This window comes from Symphalangus syndactylus, chromosome 10, assembly GCF_028878055.3.
Source record: "Symphalangus syndactylus isolate Jambi chromosome 10, NHGRI_mSymSyn1-v2.1_pri, whole genome shotgun sequence".
Lineage (NCBI taxonomy): Eukaryota > Metazoa > Chordata > Mammalia > Primates > Hylobatidae > Symphalangus > Symphalangus syndactylus.
In genome coordinates this window covers 67463029-67483148 of record NC_072432.2, presented here as the reverse complement: position 1 = coordinate 67483148, position 20120 = coordinate 67463029, and the positions used below count along the sequence as shown (strand labels likewise).

General features: G+C 38.0%; 1 protein-coding gene across 15 annotated transcripts in view; it reads left to right on the top strand.

Annotated features, from left to right (window-relative positions):
• RUFY3 (RUN and FYVE domain containing 3) overlaps window positions 1–20120 on the top strand; it is a 102014-nt gene that overhangs the window by 38645 nt on the left and 43249 nt on the right. For all 15 annotated transcript variants that reach the window (XR_010113863.1, XR_008660774.2, XR_010113864.1 and 12 more), the window contains 3 exons: window positions 16201–16374; window positions 17238–17355; window positions 18161–18262. Coding sequence is in view for 12 of the 15 variants with exons in the window: in XM_055297389.2 (XP_055153364.1) it covers window positions 16201–16374; window positions 17238–17355; window positions 18161–18262 (394 nt within the window). In the remaining 3 variants the exon portion in view is untranslated. The remainder of the gene's footprint in view (window positions 1–16200; window positions 16375–17237; window positions 17356–18160; window positions 18263–20120) is intronic.

Below are 20120 nucleotides of genomic sequence, written 5' to 3'. Positions count from 1 at the left end.
AGGCAAGAAAATCACTTGAAGCTGTGAGGTGGAGGTTGCAGTGAGCCGAGATTGCACCAGTGCACTCCAGCCTGGGTGACTGAGCAAGACTGTCTCAAAAAAAAAAAAAAGTTATGTATATGGAAGACCATAATAATTGAAGTAGCTAACAATATTTTTTCCTTAGTATATTCCAAGCACTTCTAAATGCTTATGTATAAGAACTTGTTTACTCTTCAGAACCCTGTCACCATTTTATAGATAAGGAAAGTGACACATATAGAGGTTAAGAAAGTTTCCCAGCAGAATACTACTCAGTTGTAAAAAGGAAGAGACCACTGATACATGCAACAGCCTGAAAGATTCTTCGGAGAATTATGCTGAATAACAAAAAGTCAATTTTAATGGTTACGTACTATATGATTCTATTTACATAACATTCTTGAAGTGATAAAACTATAGAAATGAAGAACAGATGAGTGGTTGGCATGGATTGAGGATGGAGTAGGGGCAAGGAGGGATGTGGGCATGGCTATAAAACGTCAATATGGGGGATCCTTGTCGTGATGGAAATGTTCTGTGTCTTGACTGTAATTCAACATCAGTATACTGGTTGTGATAATGTACTACAGTTTTGCAAGATACCCTTGGGAGAACTAGGTTAAAAGTACGTGGTATCTCTCTGTATTATTTCTTACAGTTTCATGTGATTCCTCAATTATCTCAAAACAGAAAATGCAACAAGAGAAAAAACTTTTCCCAAGGTCACACAGCTAGGGAAGAGTTTGAATAGAGTTCAAACTCCCACAGACCAGCTTTAGAGCTTGTGCTGTTAACCACTACACCAAAATTCTTTAAACTTATTTGACACAAGAACGATTGTAAAAATACATCTTCATCAGAACTCAGTACACATATCATTTATTTGTATGTATCTTAAAACAAAAGTTTCATGAAACAATACATAACTTTACTATATAGGACATTAAATTGATTTTGTGACCCACTAAAGGGTTGTGACCTTTGTTTGAAAGACACTCCAGTATCCTGTGCTTCCTCTCTGGTATATATCCAATTGTACTCTAGCCACTATCTAGGTGTGTGCAAAAAAAAACAAAAACAAAAAAAACAAAACAAAAAAACAAAATTCCTGAAAGGACTGTTTTGGCTCTGTTTCCAGCCTGTAATTGTGGGTATACTTTAAAGGCTGGGCTAGTAACCTTGCATTCTTCTATTTCTCTTTAAAACATCTCCTTGTGAAAGCATCTTTTCTCATAATTGCTATTATTGTCCTATGCTGATGACTCTCTAAGTCCAAACTTGCATTTGCATTTACAACTAGGTGATCAAAAATATTTTGAAAGCTGGGCATGGTGGTTGCATTCCTGTAGACCCATCTATTCAGGAGGCTGAGGTGAGAGGAGGCTGAGGTGGGAGGATTGCTTGAGCCCATAGTCCAAGTCCAGCCTGGGCAACATAGTGAGACCTTGTCTTTAAAAATAATATGTTGAGAATCCTTCCACATAAATATCCTTTATGATATCCAAAACCAAGTTTATTTTGCCCTTTATCTCCATAACAGTTACTCAACTTTTTCATTTCCCTTTATAGCACACTCTTCCAGTCTCTCAGGGCAAAAACGTTGGTGTTATTCTTGACCCCTTCATTTCCTTTATCTTTTCTATGACTATCTAAACTTGAATCACTACAATTCTTTGTGGCAGACCATTTTGATTCTCTTCCCTCAAATTCATTTTGCATAATCTTCTCAGATTAGTCATCTCCAAACAAAATTTTAGGCACGCTGATTCTCTGCTCAAAACTACAGTGGTTCCCATTGCTTCCTCCATTAATATCCAAGTCTGGTTTCAGAGACCTTTTTATCTGACTCTACCCTACCTGTGTTTTTCAGTTCTCCCCAGTAAGAACTCCCTCTTCCACTCTTGTTTTCTCCATCTGACTTCACACAACCATTCCAACCACTTGGAATACCGTCCTTCATGTGTTCTGTGATACCCCAACATTTAGGATCTACCTCAAGTACTGCAGTATATTGAGATTTATCATGCTTTTATTCATATTACTTTTGGTGTTATCTTATTTGGAGTACAAATGTACAATATTCCAGGGAGTTAAACTAAGGACAGCAATTATTCCTGGTTTTTGTCAGGTCTGAGGTTTACCTGCTTTAACAAACTAATAAAGCCTCTTACTGTTTCTTGGATGCTGGCAAAAGACACAAGACTCCTAGGTCAGAGATAAAGGGCTTTATTACTCATGACAATGCAAGCAGCCTGAGCATCTGCATATCTGTGCCAGTTTTTCTTGGACCAGAGTCCCATGGGGTGACACTGTATGGCTTAGTGACATGCTTCACACGTGGTAGGTTTGTGTTGCAGATGAAGAAGGCCAAGTTGGGAGAACCCATTGTTTTTCTAGGAAGCAGTAGGAAAGCCTCGTCTCTCATTATAAGCTCCATAAATGGCCCAGGAAAGAGTGATCAGGGCCTTATAGTCTTGACATAACCCAGTAAAGAAATGTAGGCGCCCAAGAGTTCCAAGGAGGATTGTCTTCCCCAACATTTTACAGATGAAACGGAAGAGTGAGGATTTCCCCCAACATCACTCAGGGAATATGAGAGAGACAGATCTAACCCTTCTAGATCATAGATCTAACTGCAATTGCCCTCTCACATCCATTTATATTGTTTTTCTTTTCTTTTCTTTTCTTTTCTTTTCTTTTCTTTTTTTTCTATACCTAGGTAAAGCCCAAAACATTTAAATTATTTCTATGCAATAAATTGAGCAAAGCAAGGAACTCTTGGGTTGTATTTACCACCTAAATTTCTTATGTTGTATCAAAACAAAGAATGTTTGTCCTAACTTCTAAATGTTTCCAGAAATCTTCTAGGTATTCTTCTGCAGCATGGAATTCTCAGGTAAAGGTAACTGAAGAAGTCTGGGAAACTTTCCAAAACTAAAATTGATTATATTATGATACAGGAGCCCAATGAAGAAGAAATCAGTGTGTTTCCTAGGGAACTCTTGTGCAAGCTAATATTTTTTTTAAAAATCCATTAAAGATTAGAGAAATGTATACCTAACCAAAGAATGAGTAAGAGTATATGGAAAGAATGGTTTTGGTTAAGTAAGCTGACTCATTTCAATGCTAAAGCCCATCAAAGTTTTCTTTTTTTTTTTTTTTGATTATATACGGAGGTAGAAGAAACTACACTAGTTTCTTCTTACAGGAGGCCAGCAGCTAAACCTTGACCTGGAGCAAGAGAGCAAGAGAAAGCAGAATTACTTTTTTCTTGTCCCTTTTTTTTTTTTTTTTTTTTTTGGAGACAGGATCTCACTCTGTTGCCCAGGCTAGAATGTGGTGGCACAGCTCACTGCAGCTTACACTTCCCAGGCTCAAGCCATCCTCCAACCTCAGCCTCCCAAGGAGCTGGGACCACAGGTGTGCACCACCACACCCAGCTAATTTTTTGTGTGTTTTTTATGGAGAGGGGGTCTCACCTTGTTGCCCAGCCTGGTCTTGACTCCTGAGGTCAAGCTATCCATCTGCCAGCCTCAGCCTCCCAAAGTGCAGGGATTACAGGTGTGAGCCACTGTGCCCAGCCAGAATTTTACTTTTACTTTAAATTTTTTACTTTTAATTATGGAACTTTTTTTTTTTTTTTAAGAGACAGGATCTCAACTCTGTTGCCCAGGCCGGAGTACAGTAGCATGATCATAGCTCTCGTAGCTCACTGTAGCTTTGAACTCTTGGGCTCAAGTGACCTTCCTGCCTTACCTCAGCCCCAAGTAGCTAGGACTATGGGTGCATACCACCATGCCCAGCTTAATTACACAACTTTTTATAGTATGTAAAGAGAATAGCTTAATGAACTCAAATATCTCCATCACCAGCTTCAGTAATTATTGCCAATCTTATTTAATCTAATACCTCCATTTTTTGTTTTTGGAGCATTTTAAAGCAAACTCCAAACCTTACATCTCAGCACCTGTAAATCCTTCAGTGTCACAACTAACAAAATTAACAACAAAGTCTTATAGTGTCTCAGCCCATTTTCAAAGTCTGTTGATTGTCTCAAATATGTCTTTTTATAGTTGGTTTATTTGAATCAAGATACATACAAGATATATATTATTATTATGTCTAAAAACTTTAGTGTTTTTTTCTAATAATAGCCTTATTGAGGTACAATTCACATACCATAAAGGTCACCACTTTAAAGTGTACAATTCAGTGGTGGTTAGTATAGTCACAGAGTTGTGCATCCATCACCACTCTCTAATCCAAGAATATTTTCATCACCTTTTCTAAAAAGGAACTCTATACCCATTAATAACCACTCTCTATTCTTCCTCCTCCTAGCCTCTGGCAACCACTAGTCTGTTTTCTGTCTCTGCAGATTTTTTTTGAGGGTCTTCTTCAAGTATTTACATATGTCTCTCTCCGTAGATTTGCCTATTCTGGACATTTTATATAAACAAAAATAAAATATGTGGTCTTTTGTGTCAGGCTTCTTTCACTTAATATATGTTTTCAAGGGTTATCCATGTTGTAGCATGTATCATAACTTCATTTCTTTTTATGGATTAATAATATTTTGTTGTATGGGCTATCATATTTTGTCTATTTATTGGTTGGTGGACATTTGGCTTGTTTCACTTTGGGGCAAATTATGAATAATACTGTGAACATTAGTGCATACATTTTGTGTGGATATATTTTTTAAATAATTTCAGCTCTTGTTTTAGATTCAGGGACTACATGTGCAGGTTTGTTACATGGGTATACTGTGTGAGGCTGAGATTTGGGGTATGATTGATCCTGTCACCCAGGTAGTGAGCATAGTACCCAACAGTTAGTTTTTCTGCTTCCCTCCCACCACCCTCTAGTAGTCTTCTGTGTCTATTGTTGGCATTTTTATGACGTGTGGACATGTTTTCATATTGAAAATGTTGAATTGCTGGGTCAAATAACTCATATGTTTAATTTTTTGGAGAATTGCCAGACTGCCAAGGCAGCTGGACCATTTTACACTCCTACAAACAAGGCACAAAAGTTTTCAGTTTTCCACATTCTTGCTAATACCTTTTCCTTCAATGAATAATTATTGTTGTTATCCTAGCGAGTGTGAAAAGGTATCTCATTTTGATATGTATTTCTCGAATTAGCATCTTTTCATATGCTTTCTGGCCATTTGTCTGTCTTCTCTGCAGAAATGTACATTTTAAGCCTTTGCCCATTCTTTTTTACTAGGATTATTTCTCTTCTGTTGTTAAATCATAATAATTATTTATACATTCTGGATATTGGATCTGATTTGCAAATATTTTCTGCCATTCTGTAGATTGTCTTTTCACTTTCTTGATGATGTCATTTGAAACACAAATGTTTTTATTTTTGATGAAGTCCACCTTACCTATTTTTTCTTTTGTTGCTAAACCATTGCCTAGCCTATGGTTATAAAATATTTAGACCTGTGTTTCCTTCTAAGAGTTATAGTTTTAGCTCTTACACTTTGGTCTCAGATCTATTTTGAGCTTTTTAAAAAATTATTTTGCATTTGGATATCCAATTATCCTACCACCATTTGTTACAAATAATAATTTTTGTAATTTTAGTAGAGATGGGGTTTCACCATGTTGGCCAGGCTGGTCTTGAACTCCTGACCTCAAGTGATCCACCCGCTTAGGTCTCCCAAAGTGCTGGGATTACAGATGTGAGATACCGCACCCAGCCTGATCTTTTAAAATTTCTTTCAGCAAAGTTTGGTGGTTTTCCATGTACAAGTCTTGTACTTCTTTTGTTAAGATTATTGGTAAATATTTTTCTGGTGCTATTGTAAATGGAATTGTTTTTAAATTTCTTTTTCGAATTGTTTGTTGCTAATGTATACAAATATAATTAATTTTTGTGTATTGATCTTGTACCTTACAACCTTGCCAAACTCATTTTATTTACATACTTTTTGTGTGTTTGGATTCCTTAGGATTTTTTATATACAAGATCATGTCATCTGCAAATATAGTTTTACTTCTTCCTTTTCAAACTAGATGCCTTTCATTTCCTTTTCTTGCCTACTTGCCCTAGCAAGACCCTCCTATACAATTTGGTTAGAAGTAGCAAAAGTGGGCATCCTGGCCGGGCGCGGTGGCTCACGCTTGTAATCCCAGCACTTTGGGAGGCCGAGGCGGGCAGATCACGAGGTCAGGAGATCGAGACCACGGTGAAACCCCGTCTCTACTAAAAAAATACAAAAAAATTAGCCGGGCGTGGTGGTGGGCGCCTGTAGTCCCAGCTACTCGGAGAGGCTGAGGCAGGAGAATGGCATGAACCCGGGAGGCGGAGCTTGCAGTGAGCCGAGATTGCGCCACTGCACTCCAGCCTGGGCGACAGAGCGAGACTCCGTCTCAAAAAAAATAAAATAAAATAAAATAAAATAAAAATTAAAAAAAAAAAAAAAAGTGGGCATCCTTGTCTTGTTCCTGATTTTTGAGAAAGCCTTCAGTCTTTTGCCATCAAGTTTGTTAGCTGTGAGTTTTTTGTAGATGCCCTTTGTCAAGCTAAGGAAGTTCCCTTCTCTTCCTAGTTTGTTGAATGTTTATATCATTAATGGATATTGGAATTTGTTGAGTGCTTTGTCTGCTTCTAATGAAATGACCATGTGATGTCTTCCTTTACTCTGTTAATTTGGTGTATTACACTGATTGAGTTTTGTGTGTTGGACCGACCTTGCATTCTGTGATTAATACCACTTGGTCCGGTTATATAATCCTTTTTATATGTTGCTGGATTTGGTTTACTAGTATTTTGTTAAGGATTTTTGTGTCTGTATTCATAAGGAGTATTGATCTATAGTTTTCATATGATATCTTAGTATCTGATTTGGCCTCAAGGTAATATTACTGTCATAGAATGAGTTGGGAATTTCTCTTTTCAAATTTTTGGAATAGTCTGTCAAGGATTGGTGTGAATTCCTTAAATGATTTGTAGATTTTAACAATGAGACTATCTGGTCCTGGCCTCCTCTGCGTGCTATTTTTTTTTTATTACTAATTCAGAATCTTTACTTGTTGTAGGTCTGTTCAGATTTCCTATTTCTTCTTATGTCAGTTTTTGTAGTTTGTGTCTTCCTAAGAAATTGTCCGTTTTGTCTAGTTATCTAATATGTTGACATACAGTTGTCCATAGTATTCCCTTATAATCCTTGTTTCTGTAATGTCAATACTACTGTCCCCTCTTTCATTCCTGATTTTAGTAATTTGAATCTTCTCCCTTTTCTACTGAGCAGCCTAGCTAAATGTCAATGTTGTTGATCTTGTCAAAGAACCAACTTTGGATTTTATTGATTTTTCTCAGTAGTTGTTTTTGCTGTTTAATTTATTTCTGATCTAATCTTTATTATTTCCTTTCTCCTAGGGCTTTCTACTTATATACATGTATGTTAGTTGCCCTTGATGAAGCCAACTGTGAAATCATGGAATTATAATGCGCTAGCTAGGAGAGTGATCTAGGTCAGTGCTTCTCAAACTTTAATGCACATACAGATTGCCTGGGGATCTAGTTAAAGTGCAAAACCTGATTCAGTGGTAGTGTTAAAGCCTACAGCTTCCCATGTCTAAAAGCTTTCCTGGTTATGCCAGTGTTGATGTTCCGAGACCAGAGAGTAGAAAGGATCTAGTTCATTTGGTATCAATCATTTGTGGGGTTTTCCAAACAGAACATGTCATTTCTCTGGTTCCAGGTATATTAATATGTCTCTCCCTTTGAGAATCAGTGCTGCTATATGTCATTATGACTATTACGAATGTGCATGGTTTCCAAGGGAAAAAACTGAACAAGCCCAACCCTCTCATTTTACTGATGAGGAAATTGAGGCTTCAAAGAGGTGAGATTTCTTGGCTGAAGTCATATAATAGGTTAATTGGCTCCATAGATGAGTATATTAATCCTTTCTGATGACAAGTCCTAACTCAGTGAAGTTCATCATTGATTATACTGTTACCAAGAAAAGGTAGCAATGAGGACAAGTAAATTTATGGTTAATTTTTTTTTTTTTTCGAGATGGAGTTTTGCTCTTGTTGCCCAGGCTGGAGTGCAGTGGCACAATCTTGGCTCACTGCAGTCTCCGCCTGCCGGGTTCAAGTGATTCTCCTGCCTCAGCCTCCTGAGTAGCTGGGATTACAGGTGCCTGGCACCACACCCAGCTAACTTTTGTACTTTTAGTAGAGATGGGGCTTCCCCATGTTGGCCAGGCTGGTCTCAAACTCCTGACCTCAGGTAATCCACCTGCCTCGGCCTCCCAAAGTGCTGGGATTACAGGTGTGAGCCACCAAGCCTGGCTGGTTAATTTTTTTGACTAACCCCTTTAACAGATTTCAATCCAGAGAAAATGTTACTTAAGTAAAATTTCTTATTATGGAGTAGAAATATGATACCTCAGATGCCATTAAGAATAGATAGATATAGATATGGATACAGATATATAGATATTCTAAGAGTCCTAAGACTCTATTATAATTTTTTTTTTGTAAATGAGGATAGAATAAAAGTCCATGATTGTCTCATACAAATAAGTGTCATCAGGCTAACTAAATGGTGTTTTATTACAAGGTCTTTTTCAGTACTTTCACTTCTTTCTTTCACAATTAAGGACTCATTTTCTGTCCAGTTTTATACTCTAAGGTCTTTTTAGTATTTTCACTTCTTTCTTTCACAATCAAGGACTAATTTTCTGTCCAATTTTATACTCTAAGAACAATTATTGCAAAAGTTCAAAATAGATTTATTTAAAATTATTGTTCTTCAGTCATTCCCAACACAGAGTAAGCTTTTCTTTCTATGTGTTTCTGTTAGTTTGTTGTTTTTAATCTCATATTAAAGCTTTTTTTTTTTCTTTTTTTCTTGAGACGGAGTATCACTCTGTCTCCCAAGCTGGAATGCAGTGGCGTGATCTCGGCTCACTGCAACCTCCGCTTCCCGGGTTCAAGCGATTCTCCTGCCTCAGTCTCCCTGGTAGCTGGGATTACAGGCACCTGCCACCATGCCCAGCTAATTTTTGTATTTTTAGTAAAGATGAGGTTTCACTGTGTTGGCTAGGCTGGTCTCAAACTTTTGACCTCAGATGATCCTCCCTGAGCCACCACGTGAGCTACTGCACCCAGCCAAAAGCTTTTACACATCTTTGAAAAGTCTTCTATGTGATAACTATTTTGTTTCTTATATAAGATAAAAGCTTTAATCTGTTAGATAATCAGAACATTCTGAAGAATAGCTATGATTGTGCTACATATTAATATCAATTATTCTCTCTTTCCCAAGAATTGGGTATAACATGCTTAATACTAATATTAAATATACCTTTCTTTTGCTTCAATTGTTTAGAAAACATTTCAAGATTTTGCTGTATGAACATTAGTCATTGCACTATAAGGAGATAAAATGGCACCTTGGTGACATGATTTGTTTTCAGAACAATGTGACTCACTGTCACTGTTAGCTATATGACTTCAGATCACTTTTATCATCACTATTAACTAAAGAGCTACATGACTCTGTGAAGTTTATTAAAATACCCTTATATGGAAATTAGCAGTCTTGAAGAGTTACAGTGAAGAATCACATGCTTTTGAAAGAACATTGAGGCCGGGCACGGTGGCTCATGCCTGTAATCCCAGCACTTTGGGAGGTCGAGGCGGACAGATCGCGAGGTCAGGAGATCAAGACCATCCTGGCTAACACGGTGAAACCCCGTATCTACTAAAAATACAAAAAATTAGCCAGGCGTGGCGGCAGATGCCTGTAGTTCCAGCTACTCGGGAGGCTGAGGCAGGAGAATGGCGTGAACCTAGGAGGCGGAACTTGCAGTGAGCCAAGATCATGCGTCTGCACTCCAGCCTGGGTGACAGAGCGAGACTCTGTCTCAAAAAAAAAAAAAAGAAAGAAAGAAAGAAAGAAAGAAAGAAAGAAAGAAAGAAAGAAAGAGAGAAAGAAAGAACATTGATTTGAGAACCAGTCAACATAATGTATTATTTTAACTATAGTCACTTCCACATGATTTCTTTAGTCCAGTGCTCTTGCTGTATTCCCCACCAATGTGATCTACACCATCATCCATCTAATCGCCAAAACTAGAAATAAGGAAGTTACTCTCCATTCTCCTCGACTATGTCCAGATAGTCAAGCTGTGAAATGCTAACATTCTACCCCAGAATGTCTCTCCATGCTGACTCCCTCTTCTCCATACAGCCCCACTGCTCTAGTTCTACCCTTTATTATTTTTTTTCCTCTGCCATTGCTATAGACCCTTACTTGCTCCTCAGCTTTGAGTTCATGCACCCTTCCAATCATCTTCCAAAAGGATGCAAGAATGGCTTCTCTGAAATTCAAATCTGTGACATCACATCCCATGTTAAAGTCTTCACTGACTTTAAGGTGAAATCTGTACTCCTTAAACAAGGTCCTTAGCAGTCTGCCCTTGTCTCTTTCTCTTGTCTCATCTCTAATACTTAAACCCCTAGCATTTTTTCAGTGTTGTTTTTCTTCTGTGTATGTTATGTTCTTCCATACTTCTGTAACTTTACCTAAGCTATTCCTTCTATCCTGTTCCCTTCACATCTCTACTGCTACCCCTTCCTTACATGACTCGTTTCTTTTTATCCTTTAAGATTGAACTCAAAAGTCTCATCCTCTGAGGATTTATAGAAACACACCTGGCCCCTAAATTTTAGTTGAAGGAAAAATAGGGAGCCAGGTCAGACACCTTTCTCCTATGCATATTCCCCTGGTATCCTGTATATACCTTTGTTGGAGTTTTTACTGCAGTGTAGTTACAGTACTTCTCAGTCTTCTCCACAGAAGTGCACCCAGTGTTACAGGAAATTGTATTATGCTTACAGCCTGCCTGAAACCCTAAATTAATGACTATCAATTATCTTAGTTTTAAGAAATGTAGAAAACTAACATTTCCATAGAATAGGTTTATGTCATTTAATTAAAAAAAAAAATTTAATTAGCTGGGCATGGTGACCCATGCCTGTAATCTCGTTACTTTGGGAGGCTGAGGTGAGAGGATCACTTGATCTTAGGAGTTTGAGACCAGCTGGGCAACATAGGGAGACCCTGTCTCTACAAAAAATTAAAAAAAAAATTAGCTGGGCCTGGTTACACACAACTGTTTATTATCCCAGCTACTCAGGAGGCTGAGGTAGGAGAATCACTTGAACCTGGGAGATTGGGACTACAGTGAGTTGTGATCGTGCCACTGCACTCCAGCCTGGGTGATAGAGCAAGATCCTGCCTCAAAAATCAAAACAAAACAAACGGAACATTTGAAATTATTTGTCCTGGGCCGGGCGCGGTGTTTCACGCCTGTAATCCCAGCACTTTGGGAGGCTGAGGCGGGTGGATCACCTGAGGTCAGGAATTTGAGACCAGCCTGACCAATATGGAGAGACCCTGTCTCTACTAAAAATACAAAATTAGCCACGCATGGTGGCACATGCCTGTAATCCCAGATACTTGGGAGGCTGAGACAGGAAAATCACTTGAACCCGGGAAGAGGAGGTTGCAGTGAGCCAAGATCGTGCCATTGCACTCCAGCCTGGGCAACGAGTGAAACTCCATCTGAAAAATTAAAAAATTAAAATAAAATATTTGTCCTGGAATAAAATTGATCTTTGTTAAATATGATTATATTTATCCTGAAATTTCAGGTGTTCGCTGTACACTGCCCTATTCGTTCTCTGTAAGTTTGTATTAACCAACTGTGATAAATAGTAAGCACTTTGATGGCAGGGACTAAGTCTATTATTACCTCTGTATGTCTAGCATTAAACACAATAACACATAGTAGATGTTCAATATGCATTGAAAAAATAATTGCATGAAAGTTCTCTATTGGAATGGTAGTGTTAAATGCCAGTGTTGTGAACATTTTAAAATTTTAAATCATTTTTCTCATAGGAAAAGCTTGACTGATGATATCATGAAAGTCATGCATGTTTTAAAATGGCTTTTTGGCTTATACAATATAACAGAATCTTTTTTTACTTTATATAGTTAAAAGTACAGAATACACAGAAAAGAATCCTATATTATAAGTATTCAGCTCAGTACAATGTTACACACTCAACATGCTCACGTAATAAACACCTATACCAACAAACAGAAATTCACCTGCCCTCAGAAGCCCCTCCATACTCTGTCAGGTCATTGCAGCCCTTTTTAACAGGATAGGTTAGTTTTGCAAAATTATTTTATACTTGAATAGTATTTAAGATAAGTAATGTTGAATAGAAAATATTCTGTAACAAATCAGGTTAATGATTTAATATTCATTATTAGCAGCCAACATTATTTGTAGGCCAGGTGTGGTGGCTTATACCTTTAATCCCAGCACTTTGGGAGGCCAACATGGGAGGATGGCTTGAGGCCAGTAATTCAAGACCAGTTTGAGCAACATAGCAAGACTAAATAGCCATACTTTTGTATACTATTCAGCACAAAAATGTTAATAATAAGCATTAAATAATACTCATTTTAGCTTTTGTGTTAATTAACAATGAGCAATATATTCTTTTTAAAATTTTTGATGTGTAATAATTATACATATTTAGGGGTACAGACTGATATTTTGGCTCATGTATACAATGTAATGATCAAATCAGGGTAATTAGCATATCTCTTGCCTCAAACACTCATTTATTTATTTTGGGAATATTCAAAATCCTCTCTTCTAGCTATTTGAAAATATAAAAAAATTATTGACTATAGCCACCATACAGTGCTACAGAACACTAGAACTTACTCATCTTATCTAGTTGTAGCTTTGTATCTGTTAACCAACCTCTCCCTATCTTCCCCTCCTCCATACTCTTTTCATTTTCTAATAACCACAATTCTACTCTCTAATTCTGAGCTCAACTTTTTAAGGTTCGACATATGAGTGAGAGCATGTGGTATTTATCTTTCTGTCCCAGACTTATTTCACTTAGCATAATGTCCTTTAGGCTCATCCATGTTGCCATGAATCATAGGATTTCATTCTTTTTATGGCTGAATTGTGTGTGTGTGTGTGTGTGTGTGTGTGTGTATATATATACACCACATTTCTTTATTCACGTTGATGACAGGTTGATTTCATATCTTAGTTATTGTGAATAGTGCTGAATTAAACATGGGAATGCAGATATCTCTTTGTTATATTGATTTCCTTTCCTTTGGATAAACATCTGGTAGTGGGATTGCTGAATCATATGGTAGTTCTATTTTTAGTTTTTTGAGGAACCTCCATACAGTTTTCCATAAAGGCTATACTAATTGACATTCCCACCAACAGTGTATAAGAATTCCCTTTTTTCTGCATCCACACCAGCATTTTTTATTTTTTGCCTTGTTAGTAATAGCCATTCTGAGTGAATTGTTACTTTTAAGCTCTTTATCTAACAATCAAATTACTATAACAGATTTTTGTTTGACTTTCATTTGTTTAGATTAGTAGTTCTCAATGTGGAAGGACCTGATTTAATCTCCCAAAGAATATTTGGCAGTGTCTGGAGACGTTTTTGGTTGTCTTAACCCACCAAAAACAGTTGTCAGTGCTACTGACATCTAGTGTTACCCACTACTGGGTTGCTGCGAAAATTAGTTTTCAGAACAGAGCCCCATAAAAATGAATTATCCAGCTTAAAATGTCAACAGTGCCAAGGTTGAAAGTAGTGTTTTTTAAAGAATGGGTGGGTTGTTAATGTTTGATGGAAGTTAGTTTAAATAGATTATAGCACCTTACTAATGGAGTCCATGGTATCAGAAATTTAATTCCCATAGACGCTAGTTAACCTATCTGTAGTTCATGCACTCCAGACCTCAGCCAGATGTCTTAAACATTTCTGCTGCAGATTATAAGAAGAACAAGATGAGAAAATGTAGATGGGTTGGTATAAATCTATCACTACTTCTGGAAAAATGTCTCAATATGATATTTTTTACTTAACCCAAGTCACTCTCTTCCCCACATGACTAATTCTCACTACACTGGAATCAGCTTGTAAACTTTGACTAGCAGCATTGTTTAATCTTGTTATAAGTTCCTGAATTAATGATCTACAGGCTTGAGGCAGAGTGAATGCCTCAAAATTATGGGCAGGCAGTTATCCAGCACCAACCATAGTCTCCTGCCATCTATTGGGAGATGTCAGGTGGGAAGGCTAGTAGCCCTCTACACATATTCATACCCACACCCCAGCCCTATTCCTTTTTTCGAGTAATTATAGGAGGTCAGAAACACTAGAATGTACGTACATGCTTGTAATAAATGGAAATTAATATCTGATCGTTTTCTTCATGACTGTCTTTCAGGGCATAGTTTTCCGTATATTTTGCTGTCTTCTTGTGAGAATACCCTTGACAAGTTGATCTACATTTAAGCTATGGCCACATTTAAACTATGGCCCTAAAACGTTTGTTGTTATGCAAGAAAGAATTGATGGTAATATATACCAATTCTGACTCTCTCACATAAAGTGTTTCTCCAAAAGTAACCTCAGACAACGTAACAACAAACCAAGATTTATATAGTTGGAATTGCAAATCCGTAAGTCCTTAAACTTAATGAGAAGATTAATTTAGAATTTGACCATTTGACTCTGCTCATTTAACTTTGAAGCAGATATAAATAAAAACCTTGTATGAAGAAAATTGCTTGGGATAATTTGCATTAAACAGTTTTTTTTTTGTTAAGTGGCTTATTTGTATTATGGAAGCATAGCCTTATTAGTATTTTTAGTCTTCCTAAGAAGAAATGGAATACATAATAGAGCTCTAGGCCTTCTTTAGTTTTCAGTACAAATATGGTATATTTGGTGTTTGGGAGGATATACATGGCATAAGGTAAAGAGAGCATTAGCTTTCACGTCAGATCCAGGTCCAGATTCTGCCACTTATAAACTGTTACACCTTGGACCACCTAGCTATTGTGGGCCTGCTTTAGCACCGGAAAGAAGGGAGAATACCTAAATATGATGAGAGAATAAGTAGGTAAAATAATCATGTAAAAGAATGGTCAGGAGGAGTCTGGCCTCTGGCTCTGTCATTTATTACTGGCTGTGCCCATGGGCCAGCTGCAACTCTTTGATTGACCTAAAATGGGATGGTGACTTGCCCGAGGTCATACAGTGAGTCAGGGCAGAGCAGCTGAAGCTTTACTCTCTAAGTCTCATTTTCCTTCCCTGTAAAATTGTTGTATTGGTGACTGTCTCACAGCATGTTGTAAGGAGAGATGGAGATCGTAATTATAAGAGGCAGCACACAGTGCTGGCACAGTGTAAGCACCAATAAATGAAGATAATGAGTACAATAAAATGTGTCACTTAGCCCCTTTCCCCAAATAGTTTATCTGTCTGGTCGATGAGAGCCATGCACTGTATGGTAAAACTTAAAAATGTGGGAGTTGATTAAGTTCTAGTACTGCATTATACTAATAATGCTAGTGCATAGTTTAAAGAATAATAAAATACCATAATGCAAAGTTTGTTTAAGTCCTTTACCCTTTTTTTCCTACATTGGGGCTTTATTTTTAGAGCACTTCACAAATTTTGCAGAGAAAAGAGGAGTAGGCAAGAATGGAAGCAGAGAGAGCAGTGTGAAGGCAGTACAGTAGGGAGTTATGACAGATGCTCAGGTTAGGGTGATAGAGGCAGTGGTGAGAATATTAAAAGACTACTCAGCCAGGCATGGTGGCTCAAGCGTATTATCCCAACACTTTGGGAGGTCGAGGTGGGAATATTGCTTCAGCTCAAGAGCTCAAGACCAGCCTGGGCAACAAAGTGAGACCCTGTCTCTACAGAAAATAGAAAAATTACCAGGTGTGGTGGTGTGCACCTATGGTTCCAGCTACTTGGGAGGCAGAGACAGAAGGGTTACTTGAGCCCAGAAGGTCGAGGCTACAGTGAGCTATGATCATGCCACTGCATTCCAGTTTGGGCGACAGAGCAAGACCCTGTCTCAAAGAAAAAAAGAAAGAAAAGACAAGGCTTGAGATTTGATAAAATAGTTCATTTTACTGCTTCGTTGAGGATGTTCTTAAAGGAAACTGGCATTTTTTTTCACAGTGAGTACATGGCGGAGAAGAATACAACTAATACTGTATTTTAAAATGTGCTATTTCTAGTAACCAGGCTTCATCTCCTTCTCCTTTGACTGCAGATCCTAATTATCTCATGGCTAATGAACGCATGAACCTCATGAACATGGCCAAGCTGAGTATCAAGGGCTTGATTGAATCAGCTCTGAACCTGGGGAGGACTCTAGACTCTGACTATGCACCTCTCCAGCAATTCTTTGTGGTGATGGAGCACTGTCTGAAACATGGCTTGAAAGGTAGGCCATCGCCCCAAAATGCAAATATGCATGCAGCTGTTTTCTAGCAATGCATACTATAGAAGAAAGCATTCTTTGTGGAGCCAAAGAATAAGAGGCTTGAATTAATAATATTAATCCATTGGAATGCAGTCTTTTATAGGAGCAGGGTTATGGTTGACTCAATGGACTTATAGGGCTTTGAAAATACAGATCATTAAATGTTACAGTTGGAAGGGCCATTATAAGTAATCAAGTACAGTACAGTAGTTCTGTTTGACAGGTGGAAATAGGCCTGCCCAGAATGAGACATGACTTGGTCAAGGTCACACATTGAGTTGTGGCAAAGTAGGTGCTAGAACTCAGGTGTCCCGACTCTTGGTTCAGTGTTCTTTCCACTTAACTATAAGCTTTTGAGGGCAGTATCTCGTCTTGTTCACCCTTACTTCCTTTCTTCCTGCCTTCTCAATATTATTTTCTTGTTGTTTTTTGTTTGTTTGGTTGGTTTTTTTTAAATCTGTGTGCCTGTGCTTACCAACTTCCCAGTATTCCATAACCTATTTTTGGATTACATATTCTTTTCTATTGAGCTGTTTTCTTCATTAATACCACACAATTTTAGGCACTAAATTGTTAAAATGTTTTATTATATTGTAGGGCCAGGCCACAAACTGTTCTTGAAAGAAGAAGGGCTGAGTCTTGGGAAGTAGAGAATTTTTTATTTTCACAAAATATTATCTATTCTAAAAGCATGAATGAATCTAAAACCATCTTATAACCTAGGATTGGTTTCCTGAAAAGTTGTGTGTGTATGTGTGTGTGTATTGAGAGAGCGTATATGTTGTAGAGAATATTAAAATACTGCTTTATTTTTGTTGCCTTAGCTAAAAAAACTTTTCTTGGACAAAATAAATCCTTCTGGGGGCCTCTAGAACTGGTAGAAAAGCTTGTTCCAGAAGCTGCAGAGATAACAGCAAGTGTTAAAGATCTTCCAGGACTTAAGTAAGTCTAAGGTTGAATTCCATTTCTCAGGAACAGCATTCTTATTAACTATCCCCTGAAGAGCAAGACTAAAGACAATTATGTACTAATAATTTATTTTATAACAATCCAAAATGCATGATGTCATGAATAGGTGCTGACAGGAGAGAATTGGTATACAGAATATTAAGAAAAATGTGCTCTTGAGGGATAATTATTCATCTAAGAGAGGTTGTCTTTTTGTTGAAATGCCAAACATTTCCTTATTTTTTAAAGCACTTGGGAGAATCGTATCTAAGGGGGTGGCATGCTGTACTTGACTTAGGGAAAAAAGGTATTCAGTGGGTTTGAGAGTCAAGATTAAAACAGCTGTCAAATTAACCTGAAGAGCTAGTGACTGTAGCCTGCCTTAGAACTATAAAGTAGTGACTACCTTCCCAAATGAGACTGGTTTAATTTTAATCAGATAGAGGCCTGGATTGCCTGTGTCCACATTCATGCTTTGGACATTTATATCATCTACACTGAATTTATAAGGATTTGCTATTATTAATCTGATGGAACATTTTTAGTTGGGTCTCCCAGAGGCTGTGTCTTCAAATTGTAGTTACATTCAGTAATTCTTTTTGAAAGCATTTGTCCCGGGTCGCATTAACCCACACACAAAAATTCCTTGCATGGGAATGTACTGGGAGAGGTCCTGAGGAGCCCCTCAGTGTGCTTGTTACACTGGAATACCATTAGCAAGAATAAGTGAACTGATTCTACTGTAGCCTTTGCTTCTGGTGCTTATGTTTTTAGTTGTTTGATTTCTCTGTTTTTGTAGGACACCAGTAGGTAGAGGAAGAGCCTGGCTTCGTTTGGCATTAATGCAAAAGAAACTTTCAGAATATATGAAAGCTTTGATCAATAAGAAAGAACTTCTCAGGTATGAACACCTTCTTGAATTTTCTTCTTTCCTTGGTATGTTCTACATCATATAAAGTCAAACCATATAAGTTCACCATTTTTGTAGATCAGAAACATTTGATTCATAACAGCTTCGCTGATACTTTCTCTCACACCTCACACACATATACTCCCAAATGGATGATTTATGTTATGTGTGTTCTGTCTGTCACTGTGGTATATATTGGTCCTTTCCAGGGCAGGCCAAGACTTACCTCTAGAAAACAGAAGGCACCTTAGCACATGCCCAGGCTCAATAAGACAAGAACTTGACATGTAGCATTAAATTCAAATATAGCACAAAATTGGACCGATGCAGTGGTTCATGCCTGTAATCCCAGCACTTTGGGAGGCCAAGGTGGGCAGACCACTTGAGGCCAGGAGTCTGAGACCAGCCTGGTCAATATGGCAAAACCCTCTCTCTACTAAAAAAATATCAAAATTAGCTGGGCGTGGTGGTGCACACCTGTAATCCCAGCTACTTGGGCGGCTGAGGCACGAGAATCACTTGGACCCGGGAAGCAGAAGCTGCAGTGAACCGAGAGCGTGCCACAGCTCTTCAGCCTGGGCGACGGAGTGAGACTCTGTCTCAAAAAAAATATATATATATATATATATTTGTAAAATCACAAAATCTTCCGGTAGATCATAGCTACAACTGGGAGAGGCAAAACAACATTATTTTATCTGTCTTTATTATATGATTCCATTGTATAAAGGCCAAAACTAGGTAAAATCAATCTATGGTGATAGAAATCAGGATAATAGTTACCTTGGAGAGGTGCGCATAGAGATTGGAAGAGAGAAAGAACCGATTTCTAGGATTCCAGTACTGTTCTCTTTCCTGATCATGATAGTGATTACACAGATAGATGTGTTTTTTTGTGAAAGTTCATGGAACTAACAGTTAGTTAGCTGAGATTTGGAAATGTGTGAATGTTGGAATTCAGCCATATTCCACTTCTGAAGAGTTCATAAGGTGAGGCTTTTGGGACAATAAACTGTCAAAGAACCTTGTTCATTCCAGTTCTACTCAGTTTCCTTCAGAGGCTATCAAAGAACAAAAATAGCACGTGATTAGTTTTTGAGAGAAACGGTAAATTTGCAGCTCATTCACTTGCTGTTTTTGTGCTATTTTGTCATTTGTTAATATCCTTTTTTTTGTTTGAGATGGAGTCTCGCTCTGTCACCAGGCTGTAGGCTGTAGTGCAGTGGTGCGATCTCTGCTCACTGCCACCTCCACCTCCCGGGTTCAAGCGATTCTCCTGCCACAGCCTCCTGAGTAGCAGGGACTAGAGGCGCACACCACCACACCCAGCTAATTTTTGTATTTTTAGTAGAGACGGGGTTTCACCATGTTGGCCAGGATGGTCTCGATTTCTTGACCTCGTGATCCATCCACCTTGGCCTCCCAAAGTGCTGGGATTACAGGCGTAAGCCAGCACGCCCAGCCTATTAATATCTTTTATATTGAATCAGAAAAGAAATAAAGAACTAATATCAGTGAATTATATTGATTGTTAACAGTGATTGAGGTTGACCTTTACTAGTCCCAGGTAACTTGTTGAAAACAAATTGATTGCAGTGTTTCAATCATGATGTCAAATTGACTGAAAATGAATACTTCAGGTCACTGGGTTTTTGTTTTTTGTTTTGTTTTGTTTTGTTTTAAGAGAGTCACGCTCTGTCACCCAGGTTGGAGTGCAGTGGTGCGATCGCGGCTTACTGCAGCCTCCACCTCCCAGGTTCAATCGATTCTCCTGCCTCAGCCTCCCGAGTAGATGGGACTATAGGCATGCACCACCACGCCTGGCTAATTTTTGTATTTTTAGTAGAGA